Here is a 17,984-nt window from a genome sequence, read left to right as displayed (position 1 = left end):
GGCTGTTGAAACCAAATGTTTGTCCGTTTCCAGGAGACACCCACTAGGTTCTGTAGCTCTTACGGGGGGTCCTAGAATTTCTCACAGTATTCTAAGGTTCCAGGGGGCTTTATGTGTGCACATTGGAATTCCTTCCCCAGTTGGGGGATTAGGTAAATCTCTACAATCTTTATCCCCACATCTCAGAGAAGAGAGGGGATTGGAAGACACAGACTTCAAGCAAGTTGTGGGTGAGGCAGAGGAGACAGCAGCAAAACCTCATATTCCAGGACATCCTCGAGGAGACTTCTGGAGTGAGAGAGGTCCCTCAGAGCAGACACTATGGACACCGGACTTCACCAGAATGGAACCAAAGGGCAAAGGAGGAGACTACCCCACACCAGTGAGTTCGTCATCGGGGAATCTCCCTTCCAAGCACCTTTAGCCCCCAATCCTCTCATCCAATCTCTCCTCAAGACCCCCCTTCTCCATACCCCTTTCATCCAGGGCCCCCCTTTAGGCAAGCCCTTTCTTCTTCTTCATTCATGGTTGCCCCACTTCCGTCAGGATCCCTCAATCTCCCGCCACCCTCACCCAGTACCCCCAGCAAACCCCTAACCCTAATGAACTACACCCTGGCCAGGAGAGCAAGATGTCGGCTCTGATAGGCTAAATTCCTTGGCCCTTCAGCGGTGCAGAGGTTCCTGAGGTGGGGACTGCCAGCGTCCTGTCACCAGTTCCTGTGGCGCCGGCCAGGCGAGTTTCCTGTCACTGCTGTCCTGCTGGGAGCAGGCACTGGGGGACTCTTGGCCATAGGTGAGTGTGGAGCAGAGGTAGGGGGAGGAGCAACTTTTTTTTTATTATTATTTTTCTTTTCTTTTCTTTTCTTTTCTTTTAGAATGAAAGGGGGAAAGCGAGAGAAAGAGAAACATCAATTTTTTTTCATTTATTTATACATTCATTGGTTGACTCTTGTATGTGCCCTGACCAGGGATTGCACTTGCAACCTTGGCATATTGGGACAACGCTCTGACCAACTGAGCTACCCAACTATTGTTTTTAAGAGAGAGGAAGGGGGAGAGGGGGTTCATCTTTTTATCTTTGGTTTGACCCTGTCACCTTAGGTCTCTTTCAGCTCCTGGTGAACCCTATGAAAATCTATGAAGATCAGAAGATGATAGCGTTGTACGGCTTGGTTGGTTAGTGCTGGGCTAAGGACAGGGATATCCAAGAGGCCTGTGGAACATGGCCTAGTCTTGAGTCCCCAAGAAGAAGTCTGAGCTTGTTTCTTCTGTACCCAAATGTCCCTTGTGGTCTCAGCCTTGTCTTGGGCTTCCAGGAGAAATCCAGAGGGAAGAGGCACCCCGTCTGTGGAAGACATAGTCCCTATTACCCACATGATGCAGTCCAAACCCCATAACCCTTCTTTTTTGTGTGTGTGAGCGAGTGACCCCTTGCTCAAGCCAGTGTGCTTGGGCTCAAGCTGGTGAGACTTGCTCAAACCAGATGAGCCCATGCTCAAGCTGGCGACCTCGGGGTTTTGAACCTGAGTCCTCTGCATCCCTTTCTGATGCTCTATCTACTGCGCCACCACCTGGTCAGGCCCCATGACTCTTTTTAATCCACATCTCTTTTCACATCTCTGGCCTTGTTTCCTGCTCATCTTTTGATAGGTTCAATTCATTCACTCAGCACTAACTGCACTCTTGCTGAGAATTCAGCAATGAACAAGACTGACAAGCACTCAGCTCTTTTGGAGTTTACATTCTAGTAGAGAGTGTTAGACATTAAATGAACAAGAAATAAGCAAGAACATTTCTGATAGTGACAAGTGGTATGAAAAAAAAAGTTAACCAGGGGAATATAATGGAAAGGGGCTAGGGAGTTATCCTAGCTTGAGTAGTCAGGAAAGGCTTCTCAAAGAAGGTGACATCTGAATATTAGGAGGTGTTGGGCTCTAAGAATCCAGCTTAATGCAGTTTAACCATAGAGAAAGTTTATGATCTTATATAATAAATTTCAAGTTAGAGTGGAATTTGGAGTTTGGATAATTCAACAGCTCAGTAAACCCACCAAGGAACCAGGTTCCTTTCACCTTTTTTTTCTCTGCCATCTTTGGCTTGTCGACCACTCCTCCTCAGGTCATGGAATGGCTGCAGCAACTCCAGGCATCACATCTTCTTATAACAAGGTCAGAAGATCAGAGCATCCCTTCCTGTTTTCTCTTTTAAAAACAAGGAAAACTTTCCTGTAATCCCGCAGCCAGACAGCTTGCCCTCACGTCTCATTAGTCAGCACTGCCACACATGCCCTTTCCTAAGCCTGTCCCCGGCCAGGAGCATGGAATTGGCACCACCACCAGTTTGTTGAATGAACTGATCTCTATGGGATACCTACAGGAAACTAGTTTTTCTCTAACCACTGTGTTCAAACCTGTTCTGTCACTGACGACCTTTCATGTAGACCTTTAGCTTTCTGGTTATTTTCATGTAGAAGATTTAGTCCTGCTTCTGTAATAATGACTATTTTTAGGTTTAAAAGATCCAATCCAGTCTATATCGAAATTTTAATATCATGTTTCTTTGTACTCAATCCTCCTCCCTCCTTCCCGCTTCGCCCCCCAACATAGGCCTGACCCTGGTGGGGTCCCTGTCGTGGAGAAGGGGTACGGCCACTCCTTTACTTTGTCTCCACTTCCTTTCCCTCTGGTTCTTCCTTTCCCTCTGGTTCTCTGGGATCTGAAGAATCAGAGGAAAAGGGACAAAAGTCTGAAGTCACCAATACTGTTATAATCCCTGTGTGTGGCAGACACTCACACCCTGGCTGTCTCAGGGGCCCATTTATGTATGGTCTCTTTGGAGGCTCTGTGTGGACTTCTAAGAGACTAGGTTTCTGCTGGGGCCAGTTCTATTTGACTGGCCTCCAATGAAGCTCCCTACAGCTCCTGCGGACATCCCACAGCCTCTTAGTTTTTGAATCCCTCCCCCAGGCAGGTGCCTTGTTGGATGGGGAACCTTGCAGATGACTTCAGACCTGCTACCCTCCAGAATGGCCTCTTGTCACAGAGGAAATGCACAGTTTTAGTCCTGCCTGCCAAACTGGGAAAGGAGGGCACCTTGCACTGCCCTCTCTCCTGCCATGATGAGAGCACGTGCCCACTCCATGAACTGTCCTTGGGCTTTGTGCTCTGGTAGCAGCCCAGGTTCGGCAGCTCAGTAGGAGTCTAGCCCAAGAGAGATGACAGGTTCCCCTTCTTGAAACACCAGTTTCTAAAGGGTACTCTTGGAGTCTCTCACTCAACATGGGGAAGTGAATACCCATCCTCCTCACAGGCTTGCCTCCTATGTCTGCCTCCTCCAACTGCTTCTCTCCACTTCCAGAAAATTCAGATTTCTGGTCTTCGTCTTTACATTGACTGGTTAGGGTGAGAGACTAGCTTTGCTTCTTTGGGACTTAAGAGAGGAGGTTGGCATGCCTCACTGGTGGTGGCGCAGTGGATAGAGCATTAACCTGGGACACTGAGGTCCCAGGTTCAAAACCCTGAGGTTGCCAGCTTGAGCTCAGGCTTATCAGCTTGAGCGCAGGGTCACCGGGCTTGAGCATGGGATCATAGACATGACCCCAAGGTCAATGACTTGAGATCAAAGATCACTGGTTTGAAGCCCAAGGTCTCTGGCTTGAGCAAGGAGTCACTGGCTCAGCTGGGCTCCCCATAACCCCCCGCCCCAGTCAAGGCACATATGAGCAACAACCAATGAACAACTAAGATGTCACAACTACAAGTTAATGCTTCTCATTTCTCTCCCTTCCTGTCTTTCTCTCTCTCTCTCCTGCCAAATAAAATAAAATCATTATAAAAAAAAAAAAGAGTGAGAGATGGGGGTCTCAACAGCTCCATGGGGCTCTCTTTATTTTTTCTTTCTTTCTTTCTTTCTTTCTTTCTTTCTTTCTTTCTTTCTTTCTTTCTTTCTTTCCTTCTTTCTTTCTTTTGTGACAGAAACAAAGTCAGAGAGAGACAGATAGGGACAGACAGACTAGAAGGGAGAGAAATGAGAAGCATCAATTCTTTGTTGAAGCACCTTAGTTGTTCATTGACTGCTTTCTCATATGTGCCTTGACCCAGGCAAGGGTGGTGGCTACAGCAGAGCAAGTGACCCCTTGCTCAAGCCAGCGACCATGGGGTCACGTCTGTGATCTCACGCTCAAGCCAGTGACCCCGTGCTCATGCTGGTGAGCCTCTGTTCAAGCTAGATGAGCCCACGCTCAATCCAGCGACCTCAGGGTTTTGAACCTGGGTCCTCTGTGTCCTAGTCCAATGCTGTATCCACTGTGCCACAGTCTGGTCAGGCTATTTCTTTAATTTTTTTTTATAAATAAATTTTTATTAATTTTAATGGGGTGACATCAATAAGTCAGGGTACATATATTCAAAGAAAACATGTCCAGGTTATCTTGTCATTCAATTATGTTACATACCCATCACCCAAAGTCAGATTGTCCTCCGTCACCTTCTACTAGTTTTCCTTGTGCCCCTCCCCCTCTCCCTCCCCTCCCCCAACCACCACACTCTTGTCCATGTCTCTTAGTCTCGTTTTTTATGTCCCACCAATGTATGGAATCATGCAGTTCTTGTTTTTTTCTGATTTATTTCTTTCACTCCGAACAATGTTATCAAGATCCCATCATTTTGTTGTAAATGATCTGATGTCATCATTTCTTATGGCTGAGTAGTATACCATAGTGTATATGTGCCACATCATCTTTATCCAGTCTTCTATATATATATAATATATATTTTTTACAGTGATTAAAGCCTTTAAGCAAATTCTTGGCCAATACAACAAGAATCCATAAAAGAGTATTTTTCTTTAATTTTAAAAATGTTTATTTATTGATTTTAGCAAGAGAGGAACAGGGAGAGAGAGACAGACAGGAGCATAGATCTGTTCCTGTATGTGCCCTGACCAGGGATTGAACTGGCAACCTCTGTACGTCGGGATGATGCTCCAACCAACTGAGCTACCTGGCCAGAACTTTTTTTTTAAATTTATTTACTAATTTTAGAGAGAGAGGAAGGGAAAGAGAAAGAGAGAGAGAGAGAGAGGTAAATTTGTTGGTCCACTTATTTATGCATTCATTGGTTAATTCTTGTATGTGCCCTGATTGAACCCACAACCTTGGCATATCAGGACAATGCTCCAACCTACTGAGTTATCCCACCAGGGTAGGACTCTCTTTAAAATGTAGGGCAACTATGTCAACTATTGTCCTCAGCTTGAGTCTTTGGCGAAAAAGCCAAGACCAAAGAAAAAACCCCTTTCAATGTCCTGTTTTACCATGATTGGGTTAGACAAGTCCAGGTTTACTCTCAGGAGCCAGGGCAGGGACAGGCCATTGCTCTTGAACAGAATTCATGTTAGCAAGAAAGAAGACAGATACACTGTTGGGTGGCACTCAACAGGGTTTACAGCAAACCTGTATGACTAGGTGGAGCCAGCCAGGTGAACAATGGGGGAAAGGAGTGCTCCTGACAAGGGGAACAGCCAAGGCAAAGACCTGAGAGGAGGAATGAGCTGAGCTTGACATGTTCTAGGAACAGCAGCAACGTCTGTGTGGGCGGCCATGGCGGGTGAAGGGCTGAGTAGCATGTGATCACTTCAGGAGGGAGGCAGGGGCCGGATCACAGGAATCTATAGACCATGTTGAGGGAGTTTGGATTTGGTCCCAAGTGTCATAGACAGTCGTTGGGTGGTTTGAAGCAGAAAGGGGACATGATCTGATTTATGTTTTTACAAGATCTCTCTGGCTGCCTTGTGAATTCAAAATATAGGTTAGCAAGAGAGGACGTAGGAGACTAGTTAGTCCCAGTGAGAGGTGATGGAGACTCTCTGAAGGCAGTGGAGACAGAGTGGAGCTTAATGACTTGGGATTTGCTTTGGAGACCCTTGGGTGAACACTGTACACTGTAGCAACACAGGAGTCTTCTAGGTTCCCTGACCAGCTTATGCTGTTCCTTTAGCCTGGAATGCCATCTTTGCTTCCTAAAGACACTTACTCACCTTCCAGGCCCAGCTGACACATCATCTTCTTTGTCCAGCCTCCACAGCCCCACCCCTCCCTGCAGAAATGCCCACTCCCTCCTTTGCTCTCACAGCTCTTTATAAGCACCTCCCTGTGCGCTGAGCACGTGGTGCTGTAGTCATTTGTTTACTTGTCTGTCTCTTTCCCTGGATTATGAGCTTCAAGGAACTCACTGTCTCCTTTCCCAGACCACAGGGCGACACATGTGAAACTGCTACAACACATCAGGAGGTACATGCTTAAGGGCTAAATTAGGGGCAGAGGTTGTAGTGCTGTAGGTGTCAGAGCATGGGCAATATCAAGGTGTCTCTGACCTCTCTGCTGACTGGTCTGAGCACCAGTGCCTGTTTCCAGTATTTTTCTCTTCCTCTCTCTGCCTCCTCAGCACCTAGGGTAAGCACGGATCCAACCTGGAAATGGGAACACACACGCTCATGTACACACACAGAGTCAATCACTGACCATGGCTTTTCCATTTCCAGCCGTCTATCCAAGCCCTTCTAGAGATGGGCACACAGTTGAATTCTGTAAATGCTGTTGAATAAGTGAATGAGTGAGTGGCCTGGAAGGCCTATCAGAGTCAGTATAAATGAGGACAAGAGCAATTATGGTGGTAGTTCTAGAAGGAAGTTGGGTGTGTGTGTGTGTGGGGGTGCTCTGGTAAACCTGGTAGACAATCCAGCTTCCTCACTCTACCTCACTGCCTCCTGGGCTCTCCTGACAGGCTTTGGGGCCGTGGGCTGGGGGACCTCCCCTCATATCCGTTGTGCCAGCCTCCTGCTAGTAATCAAGATGCTGGGCAAAGAAGGCAGACTCTTTTTGTTAGGATACGCCTTGGCCGCCATCTATGAGGGTGAGTGTGCCCCTGTGTACCAGTTAGTGCTACTGAAGCAGTGACCTTGGGTGGGATACCCAAAGAGAGGCAGACGAGGTGAAGGAGAAAGGGCGGGAATCTAATCCCAGCTGCTCTAACTTGCTGTGTGTCCCTGAGAGAGTTCCTCCCCATCTCTGGGCTTCTCTAGTTTACACAGGTGAAATCAGGGGTTGAATAAAATGACCTCTCACAGGCTTCTAGGCCCCATCATAGATATAGAAGGTGGTCACTGCATGTAGAGCAGGAGTTAGGATGGGCTTAAGAAAGTTACTTAGCCCTGGAGGGAGATGACTCATCGGGGCATCTTCTCCCCAGGACCCGTGACCAACCTGCGGCACAACCTTAATGAGGTGGTAGCATCGTTGGGCTGCACTGTGGAACTGCAGATCAACAACAGCCGCGCAGCCTGGCGCGTCTCCACAGCCCCTCTGCGTGCGGTGTTCAAGGACCTGATGGTCAGGACCCTCCATGGGCAGGGCCTAGGGGTCCCGATTCCCAGGGGGCCTAGATGATGTGAGCTGGGAGCTGGGACCCTGGATTTACAATTTCCCAGTAGGGGTACTGCTAGCATTTTTTTTTTTCAGGACTGTCCTTAAACATTGCAAGATGTGTCCTGGTCCCTGAGCACTAAATGCCAGGAGAACTCCTGTCCCCAGTCATTGGGCCATGCCCCTTCTCCTACATTTCAAAACATCTAAGTGGGAGGTTCTTTGGACAGCTGAACTAGAATGTCAGGAAATTGGGGGCCTCGGCCTTGAGGATTTAGAAGGTTTAAAGACCAGGGGCTTAGAGACTGGGGTTTTGGGAGGATTGGAGAGTTGAGCTGGGGAGATAGGGGCTGAGGGACTTGGGAGTTGGGGACATTAAGATGGCATAGGGGGACCCTGGCTGGTTGGCTCAGTGGATACAGCATTGGCCCAGCATGTAGACATCCCAGATTTGATCCCCAGTCAGGGCACACATGAGAAGAGACCATCTGCTTCTCTTCCCCTCCCTCTCCCCATTCTCTCGCTCTTCCCCTCTTGCAGCCAATGGCTCGATTGGTTCAAGCGTCAGTCCCCAGGTGCTGAGGATAGCTTGGTTGGTCCAAGCATCAGCCCCAGATGGGGGTTGCCGGGTAGATCCAGGTCAGGTGCATGTGGGAGTCTGTTTCTCTATCTCCCCTCCTCTTCCTTAAAAAAAAGATGGCATAGTGATCTGAAAGATGGATGATGTGGGGTGAAGTCCGAGGACCTGGGGAGTCCTTCCCTGACTAGCAAGGATCTGGGATGGGAGGCCTGAGGACCTAGGAGCCTAGGCAGTGAGCAGAGCAACTGGGAAGAGAAGAGGGCTCCCAGGAACTATGAGCAGTAGAGAATTTGATGTGAGAAGCTGTTTCAGGCTCTAGGCTCCTATAGGCCTAAAGTAAGAGTCCAAACTGTGGCTAATGGGGGAGAGACAATTGGGCAGAAAAAGCTCTAAGCTCCCATCCCTGACCCTTTTCCACCCTCCCCTTCTATCCCCCAGGGCAGCAAAGAATCCCTGAGAGTCAAGACTAAAAACATCTCCAACTCCTTCAAGGACCTGGATGCCCAGGTGAATAGTGAGACTGGCTACACCCCTGAGAATGCCACGAGTCCCAAAGAGGCAGCCCAAGGTGTGGGGACCGACCAAGCCATGGCGTCCAGACACCACCTCTCCACACAGAAGATGTATGAGCTGAAGACCAAGCTGCGTTGCTCCAGTGAGTGGGGTCCCCAGGAGAGCAGGGTGGGCAGCTCATGGGGCCAGGGCTCCAGGTCAGGGCGTGGGGACCTCAGACAGCTGTTGCTCCTCCCCACAGATGTGGTGAACCAAGCCATACTCAGCTGCCGCCGCTGGTTTGACAAAAAACATGAACAATGCATGCAACGCATCTCGGTCCCACTCCTCAACCACCTGCTCTGCCTGCCAATGAAGTTCAAGTTCTTCTGTGGCGTTGCCAAGGGTCAGCACAGAGGCAGGAGAGTGGGCGCACCGGGACGAGGGGGTTGAGTCCTTGGGAGTGCACTGGGTAGGTGTGGGACAGGAAGCAATCAGGTGGGGAGGCTTTAGGCTCTGAGGACACAACATCCTCAGAGCCAGCCCTTCTGCTAAGTGGCTTTGTAACGTAGGGTGAGTTTTAGCCAAGCTCTGAAGTGTGTCTTTTCACCTGAAATGGGCATAATAATACTGCTTACCCCATCGAGGGTAACACCTGTGAAGAAGGTAACAGAGCTGGCACATGGAGATGTCTATGAGTATTGACTATCTTTATTCATATTTGGGATGGTTATAGACAGGTGAAAAATGAGAGGGGGAATCAGGCCTTTTTCCTGGGAAAAAGAATTCAAGGAAAGCAGAAAGAGGATAGGCCAGGGTGATAGAAAGTCATGGGCAGAAAAGCAAAACGCAGGATGAAGAGGGTCACCAGAAGGGAAGCCTGGAGGCTGGCACAGGGAGGCAGCCCCTGACCTGGTCCTACTGCCTGCCAGCAATGGAAGTTTGGTGCCGCAGTCGCATCCCAGTGGAAGGCAACTTTGGGCAGACTTACGACTCCGTTAACCAGTCTATTCATAGTCTGGATGGGGAATTTTCAGCCACTATTGACTTCAAGGTAGGAAGCAGGGGCAGGTTGGAAGGGGCGGGGTTGATAGGGAGTGGGAGGAAGGCACAGGGAACAGGGCCTGAGGAAGGGAAAGTGAGGGGCCCAGAAAAAGGTGACTGGGTGAGTGTGTGTGGGGGGAACTAGGAGGGACATAGCATGGGTGTTGGTGTTGAGTGAGGGGGAGGGAGGAACAGTGCTGAGCCTGTGATATGCATGAGCCTGACTTGGGGATGGAAGGGTCATCCAGGTGTGAGATGGTGTCAGCTTATATAGGTGCAGGGGAGCAAGACTGTGTCAAGGAGGGTATCAAATAGAAGGAAGCAGCAGCTCCCACAGGTCCTGCGACCAGCCAAGGGACATGACATGAGTGGGGTACCAGGGAGAGATGCCTTAGAGAGGCTGGGTCTGGACACGTGAGGCTGCAGCCGGTTGGGCCTGTACCTCTGCCGAGCAGGAAGAGAAGCAGGCCGGGCTACTGGGACACAAAACCAGCTGGGAACATGTGAGCGCTGGGTTGCGGGACTATGTGAGATGCCAGGAGGCCAGGCTGGAGTGGACCTTGGAGCTGCTGCAAGTACTGCTTTCCTGTACCTTCCTGATCATCCTCCACGCGTAAGTCCTGAGCCCCTGCTCCAGAAGCCCCTTCTCGAGCTCTGGATAGGAGTCCTGACCTGAGGGAGGCTGTAAGAATGGACCATCAGAGCCCACCTCCAATTTAATGTAAATGTTCATGGCCTGCCTGACCAGTGGTGGCTCAGTGGATAGAGCATCAACCTGGGACACTGAGGTCTCAGGTTCAAAACCCAAGGTCACCAGTTTGAGCACGGGCTTAAGCACAGGCTCACCCTCTTGAGCACAGGATTACTGGCTTGAGCATGGGATCATCGACATGACCTCATGGTCACTGGCTTGAGCCCAAAGGTTGCTGGCTGGAGCCCAAGGTCTCTGGTTTGAGCAAAGGGGTCACTGGTTCAGCCTGAGCTACCCAGTCAAGGCATGTATGAGCAGCAATCAGTGAACAACTAAAGTAATGCAACTACGAGTTGATGCTTCTCATCTCTCTCCCTTTCTTTCTCTCTCTCTCTCTCTCTCTCTTTCTCTGTGTCCCTTTCTCTCGCATGCTCATGGGCCTTTAACTTCGCCTTTTATAAATCTCAGTTCATTGTTTACACAAAGTTAAAGGAAATGTGGGCATTGTGTCAGAAGAAATGTCACCCATGTTCCTGCCACCTTAAAAGGATGGCCATCTTCATTCATCTACTTCCTTCTAGCCTTTATCCCAACGCTGACTTTTTTACTTTTCGCTTTGACTTTTGATTTTTTTTTTCTTGCCCTTCATATTCCCCTTGGCTCTGACTTTGTGCCATTTTTATCGTCCAATTCTGCTTTCATTTTCTCCCGCCTGCTGCGTTGGCAGCTACTTTCCATCCATTTGGACCAAAGTCCTCAGCCCCACCTAGCCTGGTGTCCAGCTTGGCTGCCCTGGGCCTTGCTCTCTGTCCCCTGCTGACCTCTGGACCCTGTTCCCTGTCTCCACCCTCAAATGCCTGAGGTGGGCAGAGGCTAGGCAGGCACAGCCCCAGGGGCTCCTGCTTTGTTTGTCCCTGCCCCTATTTGTAGGGCCTAGAGTAACTGTCAGTGAGGATGTGTGTGCTTTTGGGAGGACAAAGATGAATAAGACATACTCTTGCCCTCAAGAAGCTCATGGTTGAGAGCAGTCAAGAGAGGTATCTGCCCCGGACCTGTGGTGGCGCAGTGGATAAAGCGTCGACCTGGAATGCTGAGGTTGCCGGTTTGAAACCCTGCACTTGCCTGGCCAAGGCATATATAGGAGTTGATGCTTCCTGCTCCTCCCTTCTCTCTCTCTCTCTCCTCTCTCTCTAAAAATGAATAAATAAAATATAAAGAGAGAGAGAGGCATCCCCAAAACGGAGATGACACCAGAACTGTGGGACAGGTGTGGGACTGAGGAAGGGTCCCTGCAAGAGCCATAAATGGGCTTGAAAAGGCTGAAGATGAGGGGCCATGGCCTAGGAGAGAAAGGGTGTTCTCCTGAGCAAGGATCATGGCATTTGTAAGATGTGGACGGTGGAGGACTAGGCTGAAGGGGGCAGGGCCAGAACAGTCTGGAAAGCCCTGGGGGCAGTTTCAGGATGGACTGGGGCTAACTGGAGACAGTAGGTCAAAGGTTAGGGAGCCTGGCTGGATTGGGAAAGGTGTAGCAGTTCTCAGTGCTAGCTTGGGCAGGGAAGGAAGGAGGCAGAGAGTCTAAAAGGCCCTTCCAGGTTTTCAACGAGGTCACTCACCGAAAGGGCAGCAATGGTGAGAGGGCAGGGCCCAGGTTCCTGAGCCCTTTGCAGGTCTCTCCACTAGGGGGCGCTCACAATCTTTCTTTGCATTTATAGTTATTTCTACCTTAAAGGAAAAGATGTATGGATTTTTACAAGGTCCCAAAACCAATAGCATTGGAAGCTATATTCCACAATTTACAGAGATTATTTAATGTAATTTTATAGTATCAAACACCTTTCAACAGTTAACATATTTTCCTTAGGAAACTGAAGCATTATGTGGGACCTTGGTACACACACAGAAGCGAATGACACATGCATTTGTATGCACACACACAGAAGAGAATGACACATGCATGTGCACGCACACACAAAGAAAGCACTGCTGGACTCCAGGATGTGTCAGAGGGGAAGGGAAATGGTGGTTGAAGGGACCTCCCAGGAGATGTTTTGCAGGCTCAGCTGAGAGGCAGGGAGAGACTCAAGAGGAGAGAATGTGGGAATTATAATGGATCAGATAACTCCTGCAACCTTGAAGGATTCCTCCCATCTCTGTGCCCTTGCTCCTGCTGTTTCCTCTGCTTGATATTTATCCTACAAGATCCACGCCTGGGAAACCCCCCCTACCTCCCCTGCACACAGAGGCACTTAGGGGTCCCTCTCTCTCAGACAGCTGAGCCGCCACCACGTCTCCTCCTCACCTCCGTTGTTTCACCAGCTGTGTAGATGTCTTTCACTAGACCATGGGTTGATGGAAGGCAGGGCAGTCTTCTTCACCTAGGATGTAGATGATGCTCAGTGCATACTGGCCGGTCGGTTGAATGACTATACCTTAAGGAAGCCCAGGATTGGGGGTGGCTGCAGAGAACTAGAAAAATATAAAGACAGTCTCATCCACAGGTCCTTCTCCTACATGGACAGCTACAATGGGGACATACGCTTTGACAATATCTACATCAGCACCTACTTCTGTCAGATTGACGAACGCAGGAAGAAGCTGGTGAGTGGGCCGAGCCTTACCCAAGGGTGCCCTGCTGTGTGCTCTGTGTGGCTTCAAGCTCCAGGAAGGCAGAGGGGATAGGGGAGAGGGCCCTTGCTGTTCCTTACTGTGTGGACATTTTCCCCAGGGTAAACGAACTTTGTTGCCGCTCCGCAAAGCTGAGAAGAAAACTGTCATCTTCCCCTATGACCCCACTATCCAGGCCTCAGAAATGAGAAATGTGGTAAGGATGGTAGGGGAGACAACTATAGCCACAAATCTGAGGGTGGAGGGCAAAGTATCAGAGACTGCTCCATGCAGAGGCAGGTTGTGCTGCCCTACTCCATCCCTCCTGCTCCTGGGCAGGTGAAGGAGCTGACGGAGACACTGCCTGTTCTGCTGCTGCTGGTGGTACTGTGTGTACTGGACTGGGCTCTCTACTCCATCTTCGACACCATCCGCCACAACTCCTTCCTGCAGTACTCCTTCCACAGTGAGCCCACACACCCAGGGACAACTCCCTGGAGGACTCCCACCCCCTGCAGCCAACCCACTCCAATTCTTCCATTTTTGTCACCTCCTTCTGGGTCTCAGCCCCTCCCTGTCCTTCTCTGGGTCAAATCTCAGTTCTGAAACCTGACAGCTGTTACTAGGTGCCTCAGTTTCCAACCCCCTTTATACCTACAATTGAAAGGGGTTAGTATTGAGTGAAAGGATGGAATATGCAGTTGGGAAGTATTTCTATGCCTGGACCTCTCCCCATGCCCTTAGCTCAACTCTTTCCTGACATACCCGCTACCCCAACCCTCCATCCTATGGCCCCCAATCTTTGCCTCAGGCAGTCATAAATTGGAGGTGAAAGTTGGGGGAGACTCCATGCTTGCCAGGCTTCTTCGGAAAACCATTGGGGCCCTGAACACCTCCTCGGAGACAGTGGTGGAATCAAACAACATGCGTGAGTGATGCTGAGATTTTGGATCAGAGGAATTGAGGGTTTAGGGGCAAGGCTCTTTCCAAGGCCAAGAGTCGGAGGACTGAGCCTTGGGTATGGTGAGACAGGGATCAGCCTGCTTGGGTCAGGAAATCAGAGCAGGAAATATCAGGTCCAACTTGAAGAGTTGGAGGATGACAGGCTTGGGTTAGAGGAGTCTGGGGACTGGGGCCTTAGGGCCACAGGGTCCCAGGTCCTCTGGAGCAGCACTGTCCAACAGAACTCTCTGCTATGATGAAAATTTTCTACATCTATGCTGTATTGAATGAATAGCCACTGGGTCTAGTCGCTACAGTTTTAATGGCAAGATCTTCAGAGGGAAAGGGATACAGGAGTATAGCAGGGTATAAGAGACCTAACTTGCACCCTCACTCAGGGCTCAGAATTCAACCAGGGCTGCCTCAGCTGGTCCTGGCCAGACCCTTGACAAGCCCTCTGTCGCCCCCAGCCTGTCTGCCTCAGCCTGTTTGCCTGAATGCCAGAGCCTATTTGAGGACTGGACTACCTACTGGTCTACTAGTGTGTCTCTGCCTGCTCCAGGCTTTCAGCTACCGGCTCCGGAGGGTCGTTGCAGCCTTCTACTTCCCCAAGGTGTGCCCTCCCCTGACCTCTCCAGCCCTACAAGACTGGCTCATATACACCATCCCTTCATGGAACTCCCCACAGGATGCTTTCCCTCTCAGCACTGTTACTATTATTATTATTTTTTTTTTTTTGTATTTTTCTGAAGCTGGAAACAGGGAGAGACAGTCAGACAGACTCCCGCATGCGCCTGACCGGGATCCACCCGGCATGCCCACCAGGGGGCGACGCTCTGCCCACCAGGTGGCGATGCTCTGCCCCTCCGGGGCTTCGCTGTGTCACGACCAGAGCCACTCTAGCGCCTGGGGCAGAGGCCAAGGAGCCATCCCCAGCGCCTGGGCCATCTTTGCTCCAATGGAGCCTCGCTGCAGGAGGGGAAGAGAGAGACAGAGAGGAAGGAGAGGGGGAGGGGTGGAGAAGCAGATGGGCGCTTCTCCTGTGTGCCCTGGCCGGGAATCGAACCCGGGACTTCTGCACGCCAGGCCGACGCTCTACCACTGAGCCAACCGGCCAGGGCAGCACTGTCACTATTATTTACTCCCCTCTCCCTGGCCCCAGCGAGAGAAGAAGCGGATCCTGTTCTTTTACAATGAGCTCCTGAGGAAAAGAGCAGCCTTCACCCAACTTAGGAGGGCAGCCATCCTGAGGCGGGCACAAGAGCAGAGAGCTCCAGTAAGTTCAGGCCTGTGCCCCTCTGGCTCCTGGCTGGGTCTGAGAACTGTGAGGGAAGGGCATCTCCCTTCAGTCCACCAGCCTCTACCAGGGTCCCAGGCCTACTGAAGCTCAGTGAGTTATAATATGATTCACACCAAGGGTACTGGTCATCCAGCTCCTGGAGGTCAGGGCTGTGTTAATTTCTCTACCCCAGAAATCCGCCCAGCCTGAGATACTCAATAGATCATCAGGAAGCAGGCAGAAAAGGGGAGTCAGATTTGTTATGGTTTGGTTGAAGGAAAGCACGAGGGGTACATTAGAAACAAGGAACCCAAAGAAAAGCCACAGGTTCTAGAGAGGGCTGCAACCCAGAAGCTCAGTGCAATTCACAGGAGGGTGGTGAGGCAAATGGGCTGGAAGTCCGGGAGACCTCATGAAGGGGTACATGGTATATGGAAACATTATGGAGTTGGAAGAACCAGGTTCCAGTCCATACACCCTCATAAAACTGTGTGACTGACCTCAGCTAGAGTCCTCACTGGACCTGTCTTTCCTTCTGAAGAATGGGGAGGTTAGACAGATCTATAAGTCTTGTTCACTAGATGTTAGTAATAGAGTGATGGTCAGTGTAGAGCCCTGGAGGCAGAGGGCCTGGGTTTAAATTCTGGCTCCTTCCCTTATTACTATGACAACTGTACAAACTTGAGCACTTATTTAAATGCTGTGCCTTGGTTCTTCCCTTCTGTAAAAGGGAGTTAAAACTCCATTTGGTTGTTATAAGGATTAAATGAGTTTCACTCTCATCAGGCACATAGCAAGTTCTATACAGATGTTAGTTGTCATTTTGTGACCATAGGCAAGTGACCACCTCTCCAACCATCAGTCTTCTCATCTGAAAAAGAGATGATGATGATAACAATATCTGCCAATATATGGTTATTGTTTGAATTGAGTTTGCTTACAGTTTCTTAGTACTGGGCCCAACATTAGTTTTTTTAAATGAGTGGTAACCATTCTTATTTAATCAGCTCTAACCAACCTCATAAAAGTGAGACTGTTTGCTTAACTTTTTCCTTCAGTGCCCAGATCTCCCATCCCCTATGACATGCAATAGGAACTGAGTGGATATCTGGAAAAAAAGATCACACTGTGATTCCATGACCCAGTCCTGAAGTAAACTGGATTTGATGAGCAGATGGAAATGTGAAGGGCATTTATTCGAAACCAGGGGAACACAATGTGCAAAGACTCAGAATCCAAAGAGAATGCCAAGTGCCAGAGCTAGTCTAAAGAGACACTGACACAGCCCAACCAGGCAGTGGCACAGTGGATAGAACCTGGGACACTGAGGACCCAGGTTCAAAACCCCAAGAGTGCCAGCTTGAACGTGGGTCTTAGGCTTGAGTGTGGAATCATAGACATGACCCCATGGTCACTGGCTTGAACCCAAGGTCGTTGGCTTGAGCAAGGGGTCACTGGCTCAGCTGGAACCCCCAGTTCAAGGCACATATGAGGAAACAATCAGTGAACAACTAAAGTACTACAACTACAAGTTAATGTTTCTCATCTCTCTCCCTTCCTGTCTGTCCCTGTCTGTCTGTCTCTTTCTCTTCGCTAAAGAAAGAGAGAGAGAGAGACTGGCACAGAGGATGTTCAGGGAAGGGTAAGCTGGAGCAGAGGCTAGAAAGGGACCAGACTGTAGAAGACTATGAAAGCTAAGGCCAGGAGTTATGCCTTTATCTGGCAGGCAGTGGGGCTCCTGGAGTTTTTTGAGCAAAGAGTGACCTGATAAGATGGCCAGTGGAGATGTGTGTGTGTGTGTGGGGGGGCGCTGGATGGGGAGAAGAGGAGCATAATGCACCAGGCTTGTGATTTGGAATCAGGGTAACTGGGTCCAGCCAGGTTTAACTGTTTACTGTGTGTCTTTGGGAAAGTCACTGAACCTTTGTGAGATTCATGTTTCTCATCTGTAAAGTGGGAAACACAATTGTGATAGTCTTATCTGCCTTACTCACTTCTCAGCCCTACCCTAAGAACTAAATAAGATGATTTATAGGAAAGTGCAAATGATAGTTATTGCTGTTACTAGCTAGGGGAGCGCAGGCTGCATTCTCCCACTCTCCATTATGAAGTCATGGAGTACGGGAGGGAAGCTCTTTAGGCCCCACTTCTATACCACCCTTGCTCTTCAGAGGTCTTATTTGCCCAATCCAGCTTCCTCCAACATGTGAGCATTGTTATGCCTTGAGACTTCAGACAGGAAGCGCTGTTTCCCCCCCTCGCTCCTCAATTAGTTCTAAACCTTCCTCGCCGCCCAACAGCGCCACCCCTTGGTGGACATCCTGTACCGCCGCTGCCCACTCCTGCGCTACTGGCTGCGCCGGCGCTGCGTGGTATGCCAGGCACCGGAGACGCCCGATTCCTACGTGTGCCTGACTCCGGACTGCGAGGCCGTGTACTGCATGTCGTGCTGGGACGACATGCGTCAGCGGTGCCCGGTCTGCACATCCCAAGAGGAACTCTCCTCCTCCGCCTACAGCGACAGCAATGATGACACTGTCTACGCGGAGTAAAGGGGCGTCCTGCTCGCCCTCCCACCTCACTCCTTCCTATTCAATAAAATGCCATGTACACTCCCGCTGCCCGCGCTTCGCAGGGGTCTGTTACAGGGCCAGGGGTGTGGGGGTGATCCGGGAGCTGCCTGGCGGGCAGTGGGGAGAACTGGCCCGCCTGATCGTTGCAGGGCCGGACTAGGAGTGGGAGGGCAGCAAAACTACTAGGAAGAGGTCCGAACCTGCGGCTGGATGGAGACGCGACGCCCATCGGATCCCATCGGATCCCATCGGATCGGGCCTCAGCCTCTACCCCGCACTGTAGTAGGAAAGCGACTGTACGGAGAAGAGCCCGCAGAGCGGAAGTCCAGGGCTGGGCGCCGGCTTCAGCGGAAT

The 17,984-nt window shown here is 50.3% G+C and overlaps 1 protein-coding gene across 6 annotated transcripts; it reads left to right on the top strand.

Moving 5' to 3' along the window:
* The first annotated feature begins 6,208 nt into the window (after nucleotides 1-6,208).
* On the top strand, nucleotides 6,209-17,667 carry DCST1 (DC-STAMP domain containing 1). 6 transcript variants are annotated; one of them, XM_066362324.1, is made up of 14 exons: nucleotides 6,209-6,291; nucleotides 6,785-6,913; nucleotides 7,250-7,389; nucleotides 8,441-8,657; nucleotides 8,757-8,900; nucleotides 9,427-9,548; nucleotides 9,994-10,151; nucleotides 12,752-12,830; nucleotides 12,958-13,053; nucleotides 13,176-13,302; nucleotides 13,648-13,764; nucleotides 14,249-14,391; nucleotides 14,941-15,054; nucleotides 17,358-17,667. In XM_066362324.1, the coding sequence occupies exons 2-14, from the start codon at nucleotides 6,853-6,855 to the stop codon at nucleotides 17,607-17,609; spliced, it is 1,770 nt and encodes a 589-aa protein (XP_066218421.1). In that variant the 5' UTR covers nucleotides 6,209-6,291; nucleotides 6,785-6,852; the 3' UTR covers nucleotides 17,610-17,667. The 6 variants fall into 6 exon arrangements, with proteins under 6 accessions (XP_066218421.1, XP_066218420.1, XP_066218418.1 ...); XM_066362323.1 differs by having other exon boundaries at nucleotides 12,731-12,830; nucleotides 13,182-13,302; XM_066362321.1 differs by having other exon boundaries at nucleotides 12,731-12,830.
* Nucleotides 17,668-17,984: the final 317 nt, after the last annotated feature.

The sequence above is a fragment of the Saccopteryx leptura genome, chromosome 2 (genome assembly GCF_036850995.1).
Source record: "Saccopteryx leptura isolate mSacLep1 chromosome 2, mSacLep1_pri_phased_curated, whole genome shotgun sequence".
Taxonomy (NCBI): Eukaryota; Metazoa; Chordata; class Mammalia; order Chiroptera; family Emballonuridae; genus Saccopteryx; species Saccopteryx leptura.
This window is presented reverse-complemented; position numbering and strand designations above follow the sequence as displayed.

Excerpts from the sequence above, each read along its gene's own strand:
- DCST1 (XM_066362321.1), top strand. The coding sequence starts at position 6,853 with ATGCTGGGCAAAGAAGGCAGACTCTTTTTGTTAGGATACGCCTTGGCC. Across the intron at positions 6,914-7,249 it reads CTTGGCCGCCATCTATGAGG|GACCCGTGACCAACCTGCGG; the intron begins GTGAGTGTGCCC and ends TCTTCTCCCCAG. Across the intron at positions 7,390-8,440 it reads CGGTGTTCAAGGACCTGATG|GGCAGCAAAGAATCCCTGAG; the intron begins GTCAGGACCCTC and ends TCTATCCCCCAG.